Source organism: Platichthys flesus, chromosome 19, assembly GCF_949316205.1.
Source record: "Platichthys flesus chromosome 19, fPlaFle2.1, whole genome shotgun sequence".
Taxonomy (NCBI): Eukaryota; Metazoa; Chordata; class Actinopteri; order Pleuronectiformes; family Pleuronectidae; genus Platichthys; species Platichthys flesus.
In genome coordinates this window covers 19809471-19828001 of record NC_084963.1, presented here as the reverse complement: position 1 = coordinate 19828001, position 18531 = coordinate 19809471, and the positions used below count along the sequence as shown (strand labels likewise).

The window sequence follows — 18531 nt, the reverse complement described above, 5'->3', positions numbered from 1 at the left end:
CTTCTATTTGGTCCATGTTCGTTCTTCTAAATCTTCCATGGTTTCTGCCGGTATTATGAGGCATGAAACCGGAAATGTGACTCCGGAAAGGATGTAGATAGCGGACCGATCACAGCCTTGCGGGCTGCGTGAAGCTTGCGTAGCTTTGTTGTGTAGTTACAAAAATTTGGCAACGCGTGCTTGCTAGCCCCTTCTTGCATGTCTCTGAAAACGCAGACGCATGCGCCGGCCTTAAGTATATAATATATATGTCTTAAAATATATATATTATATTTTAAAATAAATATATTATAGTATAAGACATTGATGCGGGCTACGTGGCACGTTTGTGTTGCTGGTGACAAGATAAATTGTGAACCAGGAAAACCCAAGTCGAAGCAGATTAAGCCTTATTGCACCACTGCAGGTTTGATTGGAGTAATTGAGTGTAACAGATCCCACTGAAAGATTGTAAAGACTAAACTGATGTTCTGGTCGTTTATTTGAGCCGTCCTTATATCTCCGTAAACACCTAAATACAACTGAAAACACCTTAAAACAACTGTGGACACCATGAGAACTTGCGCTTCTTTGGAAAAACATAAACCTTTTCCCTCGAGAAGTTTCCGTCTTCACAGGAAGTCCGTGACTTTACCGGAACCATTTAAAAATAAAGGCATTTTACAATAAAATAACAGAGACACTTCTGGCGATATAAACAATAACACATGTTGGGTTAGTTACATTGAGTATCCTGAGTTTTTGAAGCAGGGATGATGTTTGAACACAACCCCAACTATTCTATCATTACAAGAGCCCTACAAACTCAACTCTTTTCCATCCAAATTAGTTGATATAAGTTGATTATGAAATAATGACAATTAGCTCCTCTCCCATACCAGTGAAGGAGCGAACTTGCTGCACGACACGAGATGTAACGTGACGCGCACAGTCAGGACATCAGGGTTAAAGTGGTAATCGATTAATAACTAAATACATGGGATTATAAGTTTGAGTGGAAAGAGGGGCAGAGACTAGCACACACACATTCCTGCAGACATAAATTCTTCCAGCAGATCATAACGCAACAGTGGCACTGATTTTATTTAAATAGCTAAAAAGATATCGAGATAGTATTTTTTTCCGTATTGCTCAGCCCTAATATATATATACCTCTGTTTGTGTATGTGTATATTACATTTTTGCCCGGATGTTTTCTGTTTGTGATCAGATGGATCCTGACTAGGAACTACAAGGCTCTGAGTAAAGGTACCAAAGGCAGCACATCAGGATTCCTAAACATCATGATGGAGCTCAAGAAGTGTTGTAACCACTGTTACCTGATCAAGCCTCCAGAGGACAACGAGTTCCTCAATAGAGCTGAAGCCTTGCAGGTCTGTTTATTTTGTGTTAATATCTTTTAACGACAGGGTTTCTATTACTGCTAACAAGTTTTGCCTTTCAAAAAGAAATGTGACTCATCTTCTACATAAAAATCTGGTTTTGTGATCCTAAAAAATATTAGCAGCATCACGTTTAGAGGGATATGTGTGAAAATCAGACTCAGTTTCAAAACTTTGAATGTGATGTTCATATGAAGACAATGATGGAAGATTTTTAAGCAAAGGAGACACTGAATCAATTTGGTTAGATAAACAAACGCATAATCTAATGAGGTTCAATGGATGAAACCCATCAATCAATCAATCAATCAAATTTAATTTGTATAGCCCATATTCACAAATCACAATTCGTCTCATAGGGCTAAGGACAGAGCTGTGACATCCTCTGTCCTTTAACCTCAGCAAGAGTTAGGAAAAACTACTAAAAACCCTTTTTAACAGGGTAAAAATAAGTAGAAACCTCAGAGAGAGCCACATATGAGGGATCCCTCTCCCAGGACGGACAGAAGTGCAATAGATGCCACGTGTAGGAAAACATCAAGAGTAAAGTTTTTAGCAGCATTGATGAGGGTAAACATTTTGAAGGATAACTTCAATACTATATGTCATCAGTCCTAATGCAATCATAGTCTATGGTCAGCAGCCAGCAAGATCATGATCCATCATCTAGATCACATGCTACTATAGTCCACAGTCATGGTCCATTGCAGCTTATTAGGATCCATCATCAGCCGCTGCCTCGGTCGTGGTCCACCACCATTATATGATGCCAACCCGACACAGGATCCGCCATTACCACTACGATCAGCCCGCACGATATAGAATCCGCCAAACTGGATCCACCGTAGCGACCTCTGATGCGCGATCCACAAATCGTAATCCATGGTGTGGCCACAGCGGGCCCGGATCTGCGGGCGATAAAGCAAAGGGATTCTGGGAAGGGGTCCAGTCAGTAATATGTACAGATGAGATATGAATAGGGCTGCTCGATTAATCAAAATTTAATCGTGATTTTGATTATGGGGTCAAACGATCTCCAAACTACTATAATCGAGTTGAAACAAGCATGCGCAATTCAGTCCTTCCCCCAAAGCATTCAGCGGCCCAGCTGACTGGCACTCACTCTCAAGCAGCTGTAAAGTGAAGGAGGCGAGTTGTGTGGGTTTGGTGATCGGCGGTGAAAAAAACAGCGCGAGTGGAAGAGCAGGGAGGGCAGCAGCAGACCATGTAGCAGCCGTGCCGCATGCTCCCGCCTGGCTGCTCAGACCGGTCAGACCGGACCCGCATTTCTCCGCGCCGGTCAGTCGGTCATAGAGTGTTAGGGTTGCCATCATTCAGGGTTTAAATAACCGGGCACCGATATCATGGTTTCACGGAGAAGTAAGACACGCAGCCATCCTCGGTGTTTACCGGAACCGGAAGTGATATCAAAAATAAAGCATTGACTTCAGAATAAGGGCACGTATTAATAATCATTTGAATAATCATGATTTTGATATTGTCCAAAATAATCGTGATTATGATTTTTTCCATACTTGAGCAGCCCTAGATATGACTTACTTCAATGTGATAGGGATGAAGAAGAGGAAGTAGAAGCTGGAAAGAGAAGCTCTGTGTGTCATGTGTCATAAGTTCCCTATGCGTCTTAGCGTCATCAGGGTTTTTTTGCCTTGTAATCAATGATACAATGATACATGCCGAACTTGGGGGGTACACTGAGGCTCAAGGTAAATCTGACTGGCTACTGGTTTGAATGGTAGTACGATGAAAACCATGTGGCCCACTCAGTAGATCAACCATCAATACCTTTTTTTTATGGTATTTACCTTTAGTTTAAGACGGCAACTTCAGTTTATATTCGATGTTGCCGGCTCTGGACCCTGGGATACAGCTGACTAAGATCGCTGGTGTCCCTAACCTGACGTTTCTCAGAACCGAGTCGCCAATAATCAGAGTTTGTTTCTCAGCGGGTGCGTCCCTGAGTGGAGAGAATCTATTTGAAACGTGAGCTGGTGGCTCTTTAATCTTGGGCTTTTTAAGACTAGCACTATGCCCCCTCAGGACTGTCACCCAGCCGCCCTGGGCTCCCTGCTGCATGGGACAAGCCGAGGGACTGCTAGTTAAGGCTAAGCTACGTCCTAAGCTAGGTGGCTAGCGGGGGCCGGCTAACTACAGCTAACGGAGGTTCTAAGCTGCAGAGCCGAGCTTCTAAGTGGCTAAGCCTCGCCTCCATCGCTACCAACAAAACTACATTCATTACATGTACAACTACTGTTAAGGGAGGTAGAGGAGTAAGTAAACATTCGACACTCGGAGCAAGAGAGAGCAGTGGAGCAAGAGGGAGAGAGAGAAGACATCGCTGCTATATAGCTATGAGGGTGAGCTCAAACAGAACACAGAATCACTAAGCACCAGAGATTAGGAGTTGGTATGTGTGGGTGTTTAACTACAGAGCGGTGATTTTTACCGGTAGTAATTCAGAGAAACAGCTGTGTTTAGCAAAGGAGCTAGTTCAGAGAGCGACCACCACCAGCGACAAGAAAACAGGAAATGATGCAGCACGCTTACCACAATGATGTCAGGCAGGGGTACATCCAGTTGATGATTATCGAACCTGCCATTTGACCAGCATTGCCACTTCCTTTTCCCCAGTCTTTGACTTGGTTTGGTTCTGATGACCAAAGGCGAGGCGGTGGTCTAGTGGCAGTAACTTGGACTATGGGCAGAGAAGGTCTTTGGTTCGTCTCTGGTTCGACTCCACGGAGAGACAACAAAAGACGAACCTGGATTGATCTGTCCAAAAATCCAAGAGTCTCCCTACCTTGTCTAGTGCCCCTGAGCAAGGCACCTTACTCCCCCAACATCTGCTCCCCGAGCGCCGTACATGGTCGCTCACTGCTCTGTGTGTCCTGCACCAGATGGGTAAAAAGTAGAGATTAAATTTCCCTACCTGCATGAGTGTGCCTCTGCATGTCTGTGCATGTGTTTGGGATGAATAAATGGATCTTAATCTTAATCAGTATTAATGTGAATCAATTAAATATGTATTACATTTTGCCTTAATTAAACTCCCCAAAATGTGTAATGTAAGGTCCATCTGCATCCATTCTGCTGTAGAAACGGTATTACTGTATTAGTATGAAAACAGTATAATATCTATTCATATCAAAGTTTGTGCAGATATCCTGTTGACATTTGTTTTTATCTGCTGAGGGGTCTTGGCAGATAATCTTTTGGAACATCTAAGTGGATGTGCTTAATTCCAGAAGCAAACTGAATGAACACAGTTCAGCGTATATTTACGTATTTCCTGACATTACTTGAGGAGGCTTGACCAATAACAGTAAGCCATTCTTTTTTTCCAACAGCATCTTATCCGCAGCAGTGGCAAGCTGGTTCTGTTAGACAAACTTCTGGTGCGTTTGAAGGAGCGAGGCCACAGAGTTCTCATTTTCTCCCAGATGGTACGGATGCTGGATATCCTTGCTGATTACCTGAGGAGCCGACAGTTCCTCTTTCAGGTAGCTATACACTGTTCTCACATGACCATCACCAACTGTACATACCCTCTCTAAGCACTTTATCCAGAACACCACACCAATATAGCTTGCAGCATTTTTCAGCTGGATGAAGCCATTAGGGGAAGTTAAACTGTGGCCTTTAAGTAATGAACATGGACAGCAACAATACTGATAGACTGACCTGTGAACAAACACAATACGCTATTAGGTGTACCTGAAACACAGATGTAGCAGGTCTGCTTTCCTGAGGAAAACTGTTGCAGTAACATGAACAGTTAGAGAGACCTATTGATCTCCTGCAGACCTTTTCCTGCCTGCTAAGTAATATTGTAGTAGTAAGATTTTAAAGCTCCAATGAGCACAGCAACTACAGTAATTAAAAAACGGAAGACATTTCAAGCACCAGATCTATCTTAGAATTGTCCATTTGGCTAAAAAGAGGGCGTGACCAAGAACCTAATGGAAGGAAGACCATGTCAGTAGCACTCAACCCAATTCAATGAATGGCAGAAATTTTGCAAAAGTGAAGGGGTCTGAATACTTTATTTTGCTACTGTATGCCTGTTATAAATTTCTGAATTTGAAATGTTGTCTTTTCCTGTAGAGATTAGATGGCTCCATCAAAGGAGAGATGAGAAAGCAGGCGTTGGACCACTTTAATGCTGAGGGCTCAGAGGTAAGTTCTGTGATGTAGCTAACAGTAAATGTAGTTTGTTATTCATTTAAATATACCAGGACCATATAGTCAACCTCTACTTGTGTGCCTAGGACTTCTGCTTCTTGTTATCAACGCGTGCCGGAGGTCTGGGTATAAACCTGGCATCAGCTGACACAGTAGTCATATTTGACTCGGACTGGAACCCTCAGAATGATCTGCAGGCCCAGGCCAGAGCCCACAGAATCGGACAGAAAAGACAGGTAGGGAGCATGTGCCATTCACCTCTCCATTTCATGTTCTTTGTTTGTTGTAATGTGTTTTACCACAGGTACACAGCTGTCACATATATGCATCATTGAGTTGGCAGTCAATAAGATTACATGTCAATGTTTAGTTGGGAAGATGGAAGTGTTTTAAGTCAAATTTTCAACAGAAGCGAGTCCGTCACTTGTGGTGGTTTTGAAAGCTGAAATTGTTTCCAGTAGAGCCAGGACCTAGCCTGGATCCCAGACGAACTTAGCCCCGCCCACAACATTTGAGGTCGGGAAGTTCGGTCTGGCATTGCTCCGTTGGGGATAAACTATGCCCGAACAGAAGCTGTTCGGACTAATCAAATTGTTAGGGCGGGCTTTATACGATGATGGACAGATGATCACCAGTAATTGTAATCAACCACTTCACCAAAGAGCGCTTGGGTTGAATTCGTTTTCAACAAACATGCCTGCTACTGGAGAGCTGAGCTGTGTAGATTCTGACATTGAGTCTGTTGCAGAATACATCGACAGCGCAATCATTTTGAAAGAGGAAAACGACGCCTAAATGCAAGCCAAGCCTTTAATAATAGCTGGCTTAAACCTTTGTGCGGGTCACACCGGCAGCTGAAGCGCCTCGCTGCGCCAAGGCTGCCTAGCGCCGTGCAGCAATCGTTTCGGCGTCGCGTCTATTTTTTGCACCTGACGCGAGCATATAGCGCCAGGAAACGCACTGAAAAATGATTTTAAACAATATTGATGACATTTTATATGATATAAATGATCAAATATGCATCCCATACTTTGAATTCCCCTTCTGTTGTCCTGGAGTTTTGATTTTACCAATGACATTATTAAATGTCCCCCTCTGCCCATCCACTACAGCCACACAAGCAGTCATAAAGATTAAAACAGAGAGAGAGAGGGGGGGGGGGGCTACGTATTCTCCACATCAGAGTTAATTTTGGCAGCTATTTTTGATTTAGTCTTAGTCTTTTGACGTAAATGCATTTTAGTTTTAGTCACATTTAGTCATTTTTATCCTTCTTAGTTTTAGTCGACTAAAACAAATTACATTTTAGTCTAGTTTTAGTCGACGAAAACGAATTCCATTTTAGTCTAGTTTTAGTCAAATTTAATAGCCAAATTATACTCCTTTTCTATAAAAACATATAGCTGCAGCCTAATAGCTTAAAAATATATATTTAGTTTTAAATGTGAAAACAAAAAGTGAGAGCAGGTCAGACTGGAGGCGAACACAGAAACTGCAGCTCGGTAGAAACCAACTGCAGCTTCTGCTTAGATCAAGAAGCTGAGGCTCTGATCAACTGAGACCAGAGAAACTCTGTGTTTTCACTGTTTCCATAGTTAAGAAGCAGTCGGTCACTGAGAGGCTTCTTCACGTGTACTAGCTCTGATCTTGTGTCTCTGAGAGAGTGAGCGGGGCGGGGGACGGAGCCTGGCGACCGGTGCGCTATCTGGGAGGACACACACAGACACACAGACTCACTCGCCCGTTCCTGATACATTATGACGGCCTGATACGATGATGTTAAAAAAATGATTGTGACTTAGTCAACCACCAACATTTTCGTCTCGTCTAGTCTCGTCAACGAAAGTTAAAAATAGATTCAGTCATAGTTTTTATTTTCAAAGATCCGTTTTCGTTACGTCTTGTCTCGTCTTCGTCATGGAAAAAGGGTCGTTAACGAATATATTTCGTCATCGTTTTTATTCAACGAAATCAACACTGCTCCACATAGACTTGAGTGGAGAATACGTTATTTACCCTCGACATCCGACATTTAACCGAGCAAACAGCGGAAAAGTTCTTCAACATGGATGACATTAAATTAATAATTGAAGTGGAGAAGTACAGGATACTACTGGATCAACAGGTGATATTATTAGCGCTGCCCGGCGCTTCAGCGTCACTTCCGCTTCCGGTGTGAACCCGGCGTTATCGTCGTGGATGAAGTTCATCTAACTTACAAATGGTAAGAGAAAGACTGTCTGACTTAGTAAATAACTCACAATGTCGTGATATGAATCAAATCTTGTAAACATAGTATCATAGCTGTCGTAAGTTCGCTTGAGTTCTGTTGACAACTATGCGTCGCTTAACATACTACTACGTTGCTCTGATTTTTTTTCTGGTTCGGTTGAAACACGCCCCATAATCACAGCCCAATGGAGCGGTATCAGACTCATATTCTGACTAGAATTATGAGTATGACAACGTCAGGCTAGCCAGGACCTGAAAACCAGGAAATTAACAGTTGTTTCACACTCAAAAGGATACCAAATCCAGAGACTAGAGATGGTATTAAGTTGCTATGAGTTCACCAACTCTAGAGTCATCTCCTAGCCAGACTGTACCCATTGAAGAAATCTTCTATGAAAATGACTCGGAGTTGAGGTAGTGAAATGATTTTAATTATATAACATAATGTACTTCCTGTTCTCGACCACTCGGGTCATCAGTAGATATCAATCTACCTTTTCCAAAAGCACTACTAGAAGTTGTTTACATGCTGATCTAGTGATGCAGACTTTGTACTGTATATTTTACTGATTGCTTGTGGATTGGCAGGTGAACATCTACCGTCTGGTGACTAAAAGCTCAGTGGAGGAGGACATCATTGAGAGAGCGAAGAAGAAAATGGTGCTGGACCACCTTGTCATCCAAAGGATGGATACTACAGGGAAAACCGTTCTCCACACTGGTTCTGCTCCGTCCAGGCAAGCAATATATTCCACATTCTGCTTCTTGATTGAAGATTCCAGTGTGTACGTTTTATGTGAAAGGGATCTATTGACAGATATAAATAATCATAGTGATGTTTCACAAGTGTGTTTCATCTAAATTATACAAATTGTTGTTTTATTTACCCTAGAATGGGCCCTTTTATATTTAAAAACATTATATGGACATCGGGGGGGGGGGGGGGTGTCCTCTCTATGGAGGCCGCCATGTTTCTTCTAGTATCCCAGACTGGACAAACTAAACACCCTGTGAGTTTTTATGAATACTGAGGGTTACCACAAGTTCTTTCATGTTTGGAAGGGGAGGGTGAGGTGAGGGGTATTCAGCTGCAACATGCAACTTCACCACTTTATGTCTAGATTCTACACACTTTAACTTTAACTTCCCTCCTTTGTGTCCATGTCCCTTTTCATCTTAAATTATTTTGCTTGTGTCCACCTCGGTATCGACAGGCTTGCTAAGGCGAATGTGGTTTCTTTTCTTTTTTTACCCAAAAAGCTATTTCATCTATGGTCTTTGTATTCCCCTAAAAATCGCTGCCACACGTCATTGTTATCTCACTTGAGTTTGTTTTATTGCCTACAGTTCAGCACCTTTCAATAAGGAGGAGCTTTCTGCCATCCTGAAGTTTGGTGCAGAAGAGCTTTTCAAAGAGCTAGAGGGAGAAGAGCAGGAACCAATGGTCTGTAATTTTATACTCAATTGTGTGTACATAAAAACACCTTTTCTGAAATATAATGTGTCATGTCACGGCCTGTTCTGCTCTGTAGGAAATGGACATTGATGAGATCCTCAAAAGAGCTGAGACCAGGGAGAATGACCCTGGACCCACAACAGTGGGAGAAGAGCTTCTGTCTCAATTCAAGGTTAAAATTCTTCTTGTTTCAGGATCTGGTTAAACAATACCCAAAACCGTTGGACTCTGCTCCTCAGCAAATTAACATTAACAGTTATTTGTGGACTTGACCTGTGCAGGTAGCCAACTTCACCATGATGGATGATGAGGAAATGGACATTGACTCTGAGCGTAGTCACCGGAGTTGGGATGACATTATTCCTGAGATGCAGAGAAGGAGGATGGAGGAAGAGGAGAGACAGAAGGAGCTGGAAGAAATCTACTTGCTGCCACGTATGAGGAATTGTGCCAAACAGGTACATAAGCAGTCATGCTTAATATAGTTAGGACTCAATATTCATTCTTTTCATTTTGAGAGGAAACATGAAGTGGTATTGCAGGTTTTGGTTCTCAATGAACCCCAAGGTGATTTGTCTTTTTCCTTTTCGTGAACAGTCAAGCTTTAACGCTGTTGAGGGCCGGCAGAGTAGGAACAGGAGATACTCTGGGTCTGACAGTGACTCACCCTCAGACCGAAAGAGGCCAAAGAAAAGAGGGCGGCCCAGGACCATCCCGCGAGAAAATATCAAGGGTTTCAATGATGCTGAGATCAGGAGGTGATTATAATAGTAACGGATTCCTCGCTATTGCTGTTTATATACTCCGACCGTTGTTGTTAATATCTCTGTGAAATGCTTACAGGTTTGTTAAGAGTTACAAAAAGTTTGGGGGACCACTGGAAAGGTAAGCAGCATGAGATTTACTATTTCTTTATAACATCAACAACAGTATGCTCAACATGTGTCTTCTTCACTAAGGTTGGATGCTATTGCTCGTGATGCTGAACTTGTAGATAAGTCTGAACATGACCTGAAACGATTGGCAGAGACTGTTCACAATGGCTGTGTGAGAACACTGCGTGAAAATCCCTGTGGACCAGACAAGAACTCAGGTAGGCCAACACATCCGAGAGTCCATCAGTCCAAAAGTTCAAAGATTTCATTGCTATATTTGCCAACACCTGCTGAACAGCCATGTCTGCAGTAACACCAGTGCACATCATTAATGATCAAAATAATACACTTTAAATTACTTAAAGCAAAACTGAACATATTTTGTGGAACAGGGAATGGTCGCCACAAGTTATTATTATAGGAAGCCCCTAAAATTAATTTTTGCTTGGCTCCCATTTGGAGCAGCATACCGGTTGGGGTTGATGTGTACAGAATATACCACATGGAGAGCGACCCTGTCTTTTCAGAACTTGCACAGCTCAAATTAGGTGAACACAGAGAGGGTGACATTACGCAATTGCATTTTGCAAACTAGTGGTCCAGTGTCATGTCCCTCAAAATGTTTTTCATACAGGATTCTACAGCCATTAAAGCATGAAACTTAATGAAACTTTATTTTTCCTGTTGATCATCAGGAGGCAGAAGAGGGAAAGTAAAAGGCCCAACATTCAGGATCTCTGGTGTCCAGGTGAATGCCAAGCTTGTTATCTCCCACGAGGAAGAGCTGGCACCACTCCACAAGGCCATTCCTGCTGACCCAGAGGAGAGAAAGAAGTAAGGCTCCAGATACACAACATGATTTCTGTCAAGGCTTCTCCACACTGGAGGATAATCGAGCTGATTTTTAGACACAATTTTACCCTTCTGGCAATCTTAGGGGCTTTCCCGACTGGAGTTCACACAGTGCAGATTATTTTATATTAAGCGCAGGGGGGGGTTCGTGCCTCTGATTGAGTCGGCGCTGCCCCGATCTCAAATCGTTAAATATATCAAACATATTTATATCAACAAATTATCAACAAAAAACCGGGATATGATATCCTGGAGGACTTCTGACTCGGTTGCAGGGTACCGACAGGCCCGAAGGGCTGCAGCTGCTGCCGTGTCGGAGGCTAAGCAGCGGGTGTGGGAGAAGTTCGGAGAGGTCATGGAGAAGGACTTTCGGTCGGCACCAAAGTGTTTCTGGAAGACTATCCGGCACCTCAGGAGGGGGAAACGGGGAACCATCCAAGCTGTGTACAGTAAGGATGGGACTCTGTTGACCTCAACTGAGGAGGTTGTCGGACGTTGGAAGGAACACTTTGAGGAACTCCTGAATCCGAATAACACGCCCTCTATGTTGGAGGCAGAGCTCGAGGTTGATGGTGTTTCATCGTCAATTTCCCTGGTGGAGGTCACTGAGGTGGTCAAACATCTCCGCAGTGGCAAGGCCCCAGGGATTGATGAGATCCGGCCAGAAATGCTAAAGGCTCTGGGTGTTGAGGGGCTGTCATGGTTGACACGCCTATTCAACATCGCGTGGGAGTCGGGTACAGTGCCAAAGGAGTGGCAAACTGGGGTGGTGGTTCCCCTGTTCAAAAAGGGGGACCAGAGAGTGTGTGCCAATTACCGGGGCATCACACTTCTCAGCCTCCCTGGTAAGGTCTACTCCAAGGTGCTGGAAAGGAGGGTTCGGCCGATCGTCGAACCTCAGATTGAAGAGGAACAATGCGGTTTTCGCCCCGGACGTGGAACTACAGACCAGCTCTTCACTCTCGCAAGGATCCTGGAGGGGGCCTGGGAGTATGCCCATCCGGTCTACATGTGTTTTGTGGATCTGGAGAAGGCGTATGACCGGGTCCCCCGGGAGAAACTGTGGGAGGTGCTGCGGGAGTATGGGGTAAGGGGGTCTATCCTCAGGGCCATCCAATCCCTGTACTCCCAAAGCGAGAGCTGTGTTCGCGTCCTCGGCAGCCAGTCAGTTTCGTTCTCAGTGGATGCTGGTCTCCGCCAGGGCTGCGCCTTGTCACCAATCCTGTTTGTGATATACATGGACAGGATATCGAGGCGTAGTCGGGGTGGGGAGGGGTTGCAGTTCGGTGGTCTGAGGATCTCGTCACTGCTTTTTGCAGATGACGTGGTCCTCATTGGATCATCGGCCTGTGACCTTCAGCACTCACTGGATCGGCTGGTGGCCGAGTGTGAAGCGGCTGGGATGAGGATCAGCACCTCTAAATCTGAGGCCATGACTCTTAGCAGGAAACCGATGGATTGCTTACTCCGGGTAGGAAATGAGTCCTTAGCCCAAGTGAAGGAGTTCAAGTACCTTGGGGTCTTGTTCGCGAGTGAGGGTACTATGGAGCGTGAGATTGGCCGGAGAATCGGAGCAGCGGGGACGGTATTGCGTTCGCTTTACCGCACCGTTGTAACGAAAAGAGAGCTGAGCCGCAAGGCAAAGCTCTCGATCTACCGGTCGATCTTCGTTCCTATCCTCACCTATGGTCATGAGGGCTGGGTGATGACCGAAAGGACGAGATCACGGGTACAAGCGGCCGAGATGAGTTTTCTCAGAAGGGTGGCTGGCGTCTCCCTTAGGGATAGGGTGAGAAGCTCAGCCATCCGTGAGGAACTCGGATTAGAGCCGCTGCTCCTTCACTTAGAAAGGAGTCAGCTGAGGTGGTTCGGGCATCTGGTAAGGATGCCCACTGGGCGCCTTCCTTGGGAGGTGTTTCAGGCACGTCCAGTGGGGAGGAGACCTCGGGGAAGACCCAGGACTAGGTGGAGAGATTATATCTCAACACTGGCCTGGGAACGCCTCGGGATCCCCCCGTCAGAGTTGGTCAATGTGGCCCGGGAAAGGGAAGTCTGGGGCCCCCTGCTTGAGCTGCTCCCCCCGCGACCCGACCCCGGATAAGCGGATGAAAATGAGATGAGATGAACATATTTATATCAACAAATATGAAAAGTGTTTCATATTTACGATAAATCGGCTATGAAAGAAACCCACAGTAGAGAGGTAGAGAGCGAGCGAGAGCTGACCGGAATTGCGTACTTGTAGAGTTCTGACTACAAACAAAAAAAAATGTCCAGCTTGCGTGTATACGCCTTCTCAGCCAGAACTACATCAATATTTTTTTTGTTTTTCCACAAAACAGAGTACACAACGTCGGTCCTCAATGTCTATTTTTCTTCTGAATTCACGCTTATTCATGCAAGTGTTCCACATTCCAGTTCAGAGGGTGGCTGTAATGCGTCTAAAAGTTGTTTGCCAACCTCCATATCAGAAACGGAAGATGATAATATGCACGATTTCACGTCTCTGAAATCGAGGCTGTGAAATAGTTTTCTACAAATGACAAGTGTGTTTACGTCAGACATCCTGACAATATTTCTGAGCTGAAAAAGATCTATATTGGAGAAAAGCAGGAGTTTTTTCCTTCTAGTATTTGTATGTCTGGATTGTAATTGTCTGACTTTGAATAGGTATATGATTCCATGCCACTCGAAGGCAGCGCACTTTGACATCGAGTGGGGGAAGGAAGATGACTCCAGCCTACTCATAGGAATTTATGAGTATGGCTATGGCAGCTGGGAGATGATCAAGATGGACCCGGACCTCAATCTCACACACAAGGTGAGTTTGCCCTTCTTTCAAAAGTCAGTAAAGAATAAAGTGCAAGCTGCATTGTGTAATGCGTTTGTGTGGAGTCATTCAGGAGAAGTGACTATAATTGAAATTTCTTTGCTTTTCTACAGCCAACTCAAATATTGGATCTCAAATCTTTTATACATTTTAAAATATATACACATTTACAAATGGGCTCTTTCATAAACCTCTTACAACAATCTTAACTGTCTACTGTTGATCAGCTCCTCCCAGACGACCCTGACAAGAAGCCACAGGCCAAACAACTACAGACCCGAGCAGACTACCTCATCAAGTTACTGAGCAAGGACCTGGCCAAAAAAGAAGCACAGAAACAAGCAGGGACAGTAAGTGCTACAGCGCCTCTGCATCACTAACTGGGATATCATTCTTTTCATCACTGTACTCTGTTTGCTGCCACATAGCATTCTCTGTATACCTACACACATTTTATATCAGCTGTTTCCTTCTTATCTTTAAACATACACATGGAAAGAGTGTACAGAGTTCCAACTAAACTAGCCATATGGCACACATGAAGACATACAAACACACTGCTCGGAACTTATTTAGGGGACACTCAAAATCACATCGGATGTTGATGAAAGAATTATTCAAGTTGAAAAACTTGAATGAAGTAACATCATTTAGTCCCAGACATATTTTACTAGGGATGCACGATATGGATTTTTCTTGCCAATAACGATGATAATTTCATGTTTCTTAAAAATAAGTTCATATCCTGTAGTGTATGCACACCTGAAAAATTGCAAAATATAGTAAGCAAGTGTGGATGAATTAATATTTTATTGTTAACACAACAAAAGTATGTTCTGACTCAGTTCTAAGTGTGTGTAATTTTTTTTAGTAAAGATCAGAAAACTAGAACAAATTAATCTGGTACTGCAAACGAATTTTAATTAAATATTTTTGACTTCTCAAATAAGACAAGTTAGTATATTAGAATATTAATTGAGATAAAAATAATGTCCTTTCAAAATGAAAGGCTATTGTAGAACTGAAAACCTTGAAAAGTGACAAAACACAAGTAATATTATGTTCAATAAAGAAAAGGAAAAAGGTCGAGGATAGCTTATGTACTTGTATCGCGTGAGAGAAAGGACGGTTTCTCTACACTTTGGCCTTCATCTTATAAAATGTATAGCATAACAATTCAAAATAAATGTACTGACAACATCTCTGAAGATAAATGTCTAATTAAATACAATAAGTTGAAAAAAATATATAAAGTGCATCTTTCATAAAAAAATAAATAAGGCTCTTATAGAACTGACAGGCTCCTGTATGCGAGCCACAACACTACAGTGCATGCAACAATGTCTGTTTCATAATGAAATCATCCAGCCAGTGAGCCATCTAACTAACCATACTCACTGGACTGATGACTGAGGTCCATTTGTCCGTGAAAAAGCTAATGCCGTGACAAAGCTTATAGTGCATACGTTGACATCTATCAGACTATGAATGTGTGCGGCAACCACATCCTACAGGGCAGGAAGGGACACATCAGAAAAGTAGCGGTGACTTGGCAGAGTGTATCGGGTCTCAAAATGTGAGATTAGCCAGCGAAATCCACCACCTTCTACCAGGGAAAACAGCTGGCAACCAAGATTTCCCTTTGGCCTTTTTCCCACCTCACTAACGCTGGCTGCAAGCGCCTTTTATTCTCGCCATACATCGTCGTTGCGATGACGGTCACTCTCAGGGAGTGTGAAAAACTTCCACTACGGGACTAGGGCTGCAACTAACAACTATTCTGATAGTCAATTATTGAAACGATTAATCGAGTAATCGGATTATGAATGACACAAATTCTCAATTGCTCTTATTTAGCCAACAGCTTTTAAATTGAGCTTGAGGTTGTTCGCGGCATGTGATGGCTGAATTTAAAGACACTAAAGATCGATAATTCAATCAAAAATGTCTTCTAATAAATTTTGCTGCATATTAGGGTACTATTGATACAAAAACTAAGAAAAATTTAGTTTTTGTCCATTTAAAACCAAGGAAAGGCAAAGTGCTGATACAAAAAATAAATTAAACAACACAGTCTACAGTCTTCTTTGGACTGCATAATTGTGATTTAAAAAAAAAAAGACGTTTGTCAGGCAACATTACGCTTTAAACTCGTTAGAAAAAATTTAAACCATATTTTTGTAATGGATTCTAGAATCCTGCACACAGGTATATATGTTTATAAAGCAAGCTAGATAAAAGGCTCTTACCGAGGCAGGTCTGCATCGTTTACATAACTATGTCAAATGTGCCTCCTCTTCAAATACTCGTGTCCTGCTTCCATGGAGAGCAGGTCCGCCTTACAAATATTGCAGGTAATTTTTTTTTCGGGCTGTGTTAATGTAGAAGTTATCCCATACTTTTGACTTTCTGGTACGCGATGGAACAGACGCCGCCATTGGTCTATGTTTCGACGCTATTGCACATGCGCGACTTTCAGAGATAGGAAGGGAGCGAGATGGCTCAATCCTGAGCTACTTCCATCAGCACCTCCGGTAAAACATTTAGTTCAGCTGCACAGCACAAAAAACACGCGCAATTACGTAACCAACGAGTCATCAATGATTTAATTAATCGCGACTATTTTTGTCATCGATTTTTCGACTACTTTGATTAATTGTTGCACCCCTAACCGAGACGCAGTTTGCTGTACTGATGTAAACACATCATGATATGGTATGGACAGGTACGGATATATGACGTCATGAGTGCGACCAAGGTTTATAGCACCTTATCTGACTTTTGCAAATATAGGGGGTATATGTATTTATGTATGTATATGGATATTTATGTGTCTATGAATATATACATTATGTGTTTATTTGATTATGTGTATTTGTTTGAATTATTTGTGCTAATTGTTGTAGCAATGTTTATCCTGTTGTCTTGGCAGGTCACTCTCGAAAGCGATTTGGTAATAGATATTTGTAAATGCTTATATGAGCCATATTCCTAGTAATATGGATTAATATGTATACCCTCCATTTTTTTTTAATGTAGGCCAATTCACGGAAGAGGAAACCAAGAAGCAAAAAAAGTAAAACTCTGAAGCCGACAAAGACAGAAGAGGTTATTAAGAGTCCATCCTCAGATCCCCCGTCAGACAAGAGATCAGATGATGATGAGGAAGAAATTAAGGAGGAAAAGGTATATTTAGATACTAACTATTATGTTGTCATTGTTTTCTGTTTTGAGTTTTATTTATGTGTGATGTGCTCTGACCTTTTCAGGAGATAGCACCAGCAAAGCCACTGAGCAGACGGGGCCGAGCAGACCGGGTGGTGGTGGTGAAGGAGGATGATGACGACGACGACGATGATGATGATGGTGATGACGACGACGACATCGATGATGGCGACGACGAGGAGCCTGACCAGGAGGAGGTTTCTTCATCAGGGGAGATGGAGGTCAAAGAAAAAGAGATAAAAAAAGAAGGCAAAAAGGAAAAGAAGGAGGAAAGTTGGGACATTAAAGAGCCAAAAGAGAAAAAGGACACAAAGGCTCTGGACTCAGTTAAACAAGAGGAGATGGTTGAAAAGGTGAAACAATAGCTCTATGTGTCATGTATGCATTACCTATATGAACTGATTAAAGATTGAAGGCAGGTGAATGTAAATAAGTAAAAGACAAAAGATGATAACTTGGTTAGGAATCAATTCTCAAATTCTTTGTCAAATCCTTTTCATCAGAATGAAGTAAAAATGGAAGCCCGAGAACGGACAAAGAAAGCCTCTGATGTCCCAGTTCATATAACAGCAAGTGGAGAGAATGTGCCAATATCTGAGGAGTCAGAGGAGCTCGACCAGAGGACCTTCAGTGTAGTATGTCCCACTGATATCAAACCTTCAGATCGAAAATATACAGCTAGTGACTGAATTGTAAAGATATATTATACTGAGGTTTTTTTGGGGAGTATATCAGCATATTGATTAACATTGACTAATGGAAATTAAAAGACAGGGTTAAATAATAAACGGTTTAATAAAGTTGTGGACAGCAGTTGCTCGAGTTGCCTTGTGTTTGGATGTTGCAGTGTAAGGAGAGGATGCGGCCAGTGAAAGCAGCCCTGAAGCAGCTGGACAGGCCGGAGAAAGGGCTGTCTGAGCGCGAGCAGCTCGAGCATACGAGACAATGCCTCATCAAGATCGGGGACCACATTACTGAGTGTCTGAAGGAGTATTCAAATCCTGATCTGATCAAACAGTGGAGAAAGTTCGTAACCACTCTGTTATCATTCTATCACATATAGTTTATGGTTAAACACAAAGCAAAGTTAAGAGTGAACAAGATTTCAACTGGCTCACTGTGTCCGTAAGATTGGTTGATAGTGGTCAGGTTATACCAGTAGAAGTGGCTCACATGACCTGTAGTGAGACCAAATCAGAAATCAAGTTTTAATACCTGAAACCAGCAGTTCGAAAAACTCCCACACATCTCCCCTAAGTTGTGAAGGCGTGTATTGGCTCCATACAACTGTCATCTGGGTCCACATGTTGCGTATACTTAGTGGTGATGTTTGTCTTTTACAGAAACCTGTGGATATTTGTTTCCAAATTCACTGAGTTTGATGCGAGGAAACTACATAAACTGTATAAGCATGCAATCAAAAAAAGACAAGAAAACGCCCAGGTACGTAAACGCTTCAGTTATTTGGCTTGCTAC

General features: G+C 42.8%; 1 protein-coding gene across 1 annotated transcript in view; it reads left to right on the top strand.

Annotated features, from left to right (window-relative positions):
* The window catches only part of chd1 (chromodomain helicase DNA binding protein 1), a 30906-nt gene that overhangs the window by 9094 nt on the left and 3281 nt on the right, over nucleotides 1–18531 (top strand). The window contains exons 15-33 of the mRNA XM_062412415.1: nucleotides 1211–1373; nucleotides 4751–4903; nucleotides 5508–5579; nucleotides 5672–5821; nucleotides 8406–8554; nucleotides 9165–9261; nucleotides 9350–9445; nucleotides 9555–9731; nucleotides 9871–10031; nucleotides 10117–10158; nucleotides 10233–10366; nucleotides 10844–10982; nucleotides 13671–13821; nucleotides 14058–14180; nucleotides 16870–17016; nucleotides 17100–17408; nucleotides 17559–17690; nucleotides 17903–18081; nucleotides 18399–18498. Coding sequence (XP_062268399.1) covers nucleotides 1211–1373; nucleotides 4751–4903; nucleotides 5508–5579; nucleotides 5672–5821; nucleotides 8406–8554; nucleotides 9165–9261; nucleotides 9350–9445; nucleotides 9555–9731; nucleotides 9871–10031; nucleotides 10117–10158; nucleotides 10233–10366; nucleotides 10844–10982; nucleotides 13671–13821; nucleotides 14058–14180; nucleotides 16870–17016; nucleotides 17100–17408; nucleotides 17559–17690; nucleotides 17903–18081; nucleotides 18399–18498 — 2674 coding nt within the window. The remainder of the gene's footprint in view (nucleotides 1–1210; nucleotides 1374–4750; nucleotides 4904–5507; nucleotides 5580–5671; nucleotides 5822–8405; nucleotides 8555–9164; nucleotides 9262–9349; nucleotides 9446–9554; nucleotides 9732–9870; nucleotides 10032–10116; nucleotides 10159–10232; nucleotides 10367–10843; nucleotides 10983–13670; nucleotides 13822–14057; nucleotides 14181–16869; nucleotides 17017–17099; nucleotides 17409–17558; nucleotides 17691–17902; nucleotides 18082–18398; nucleotides 18499–18531) is intronic.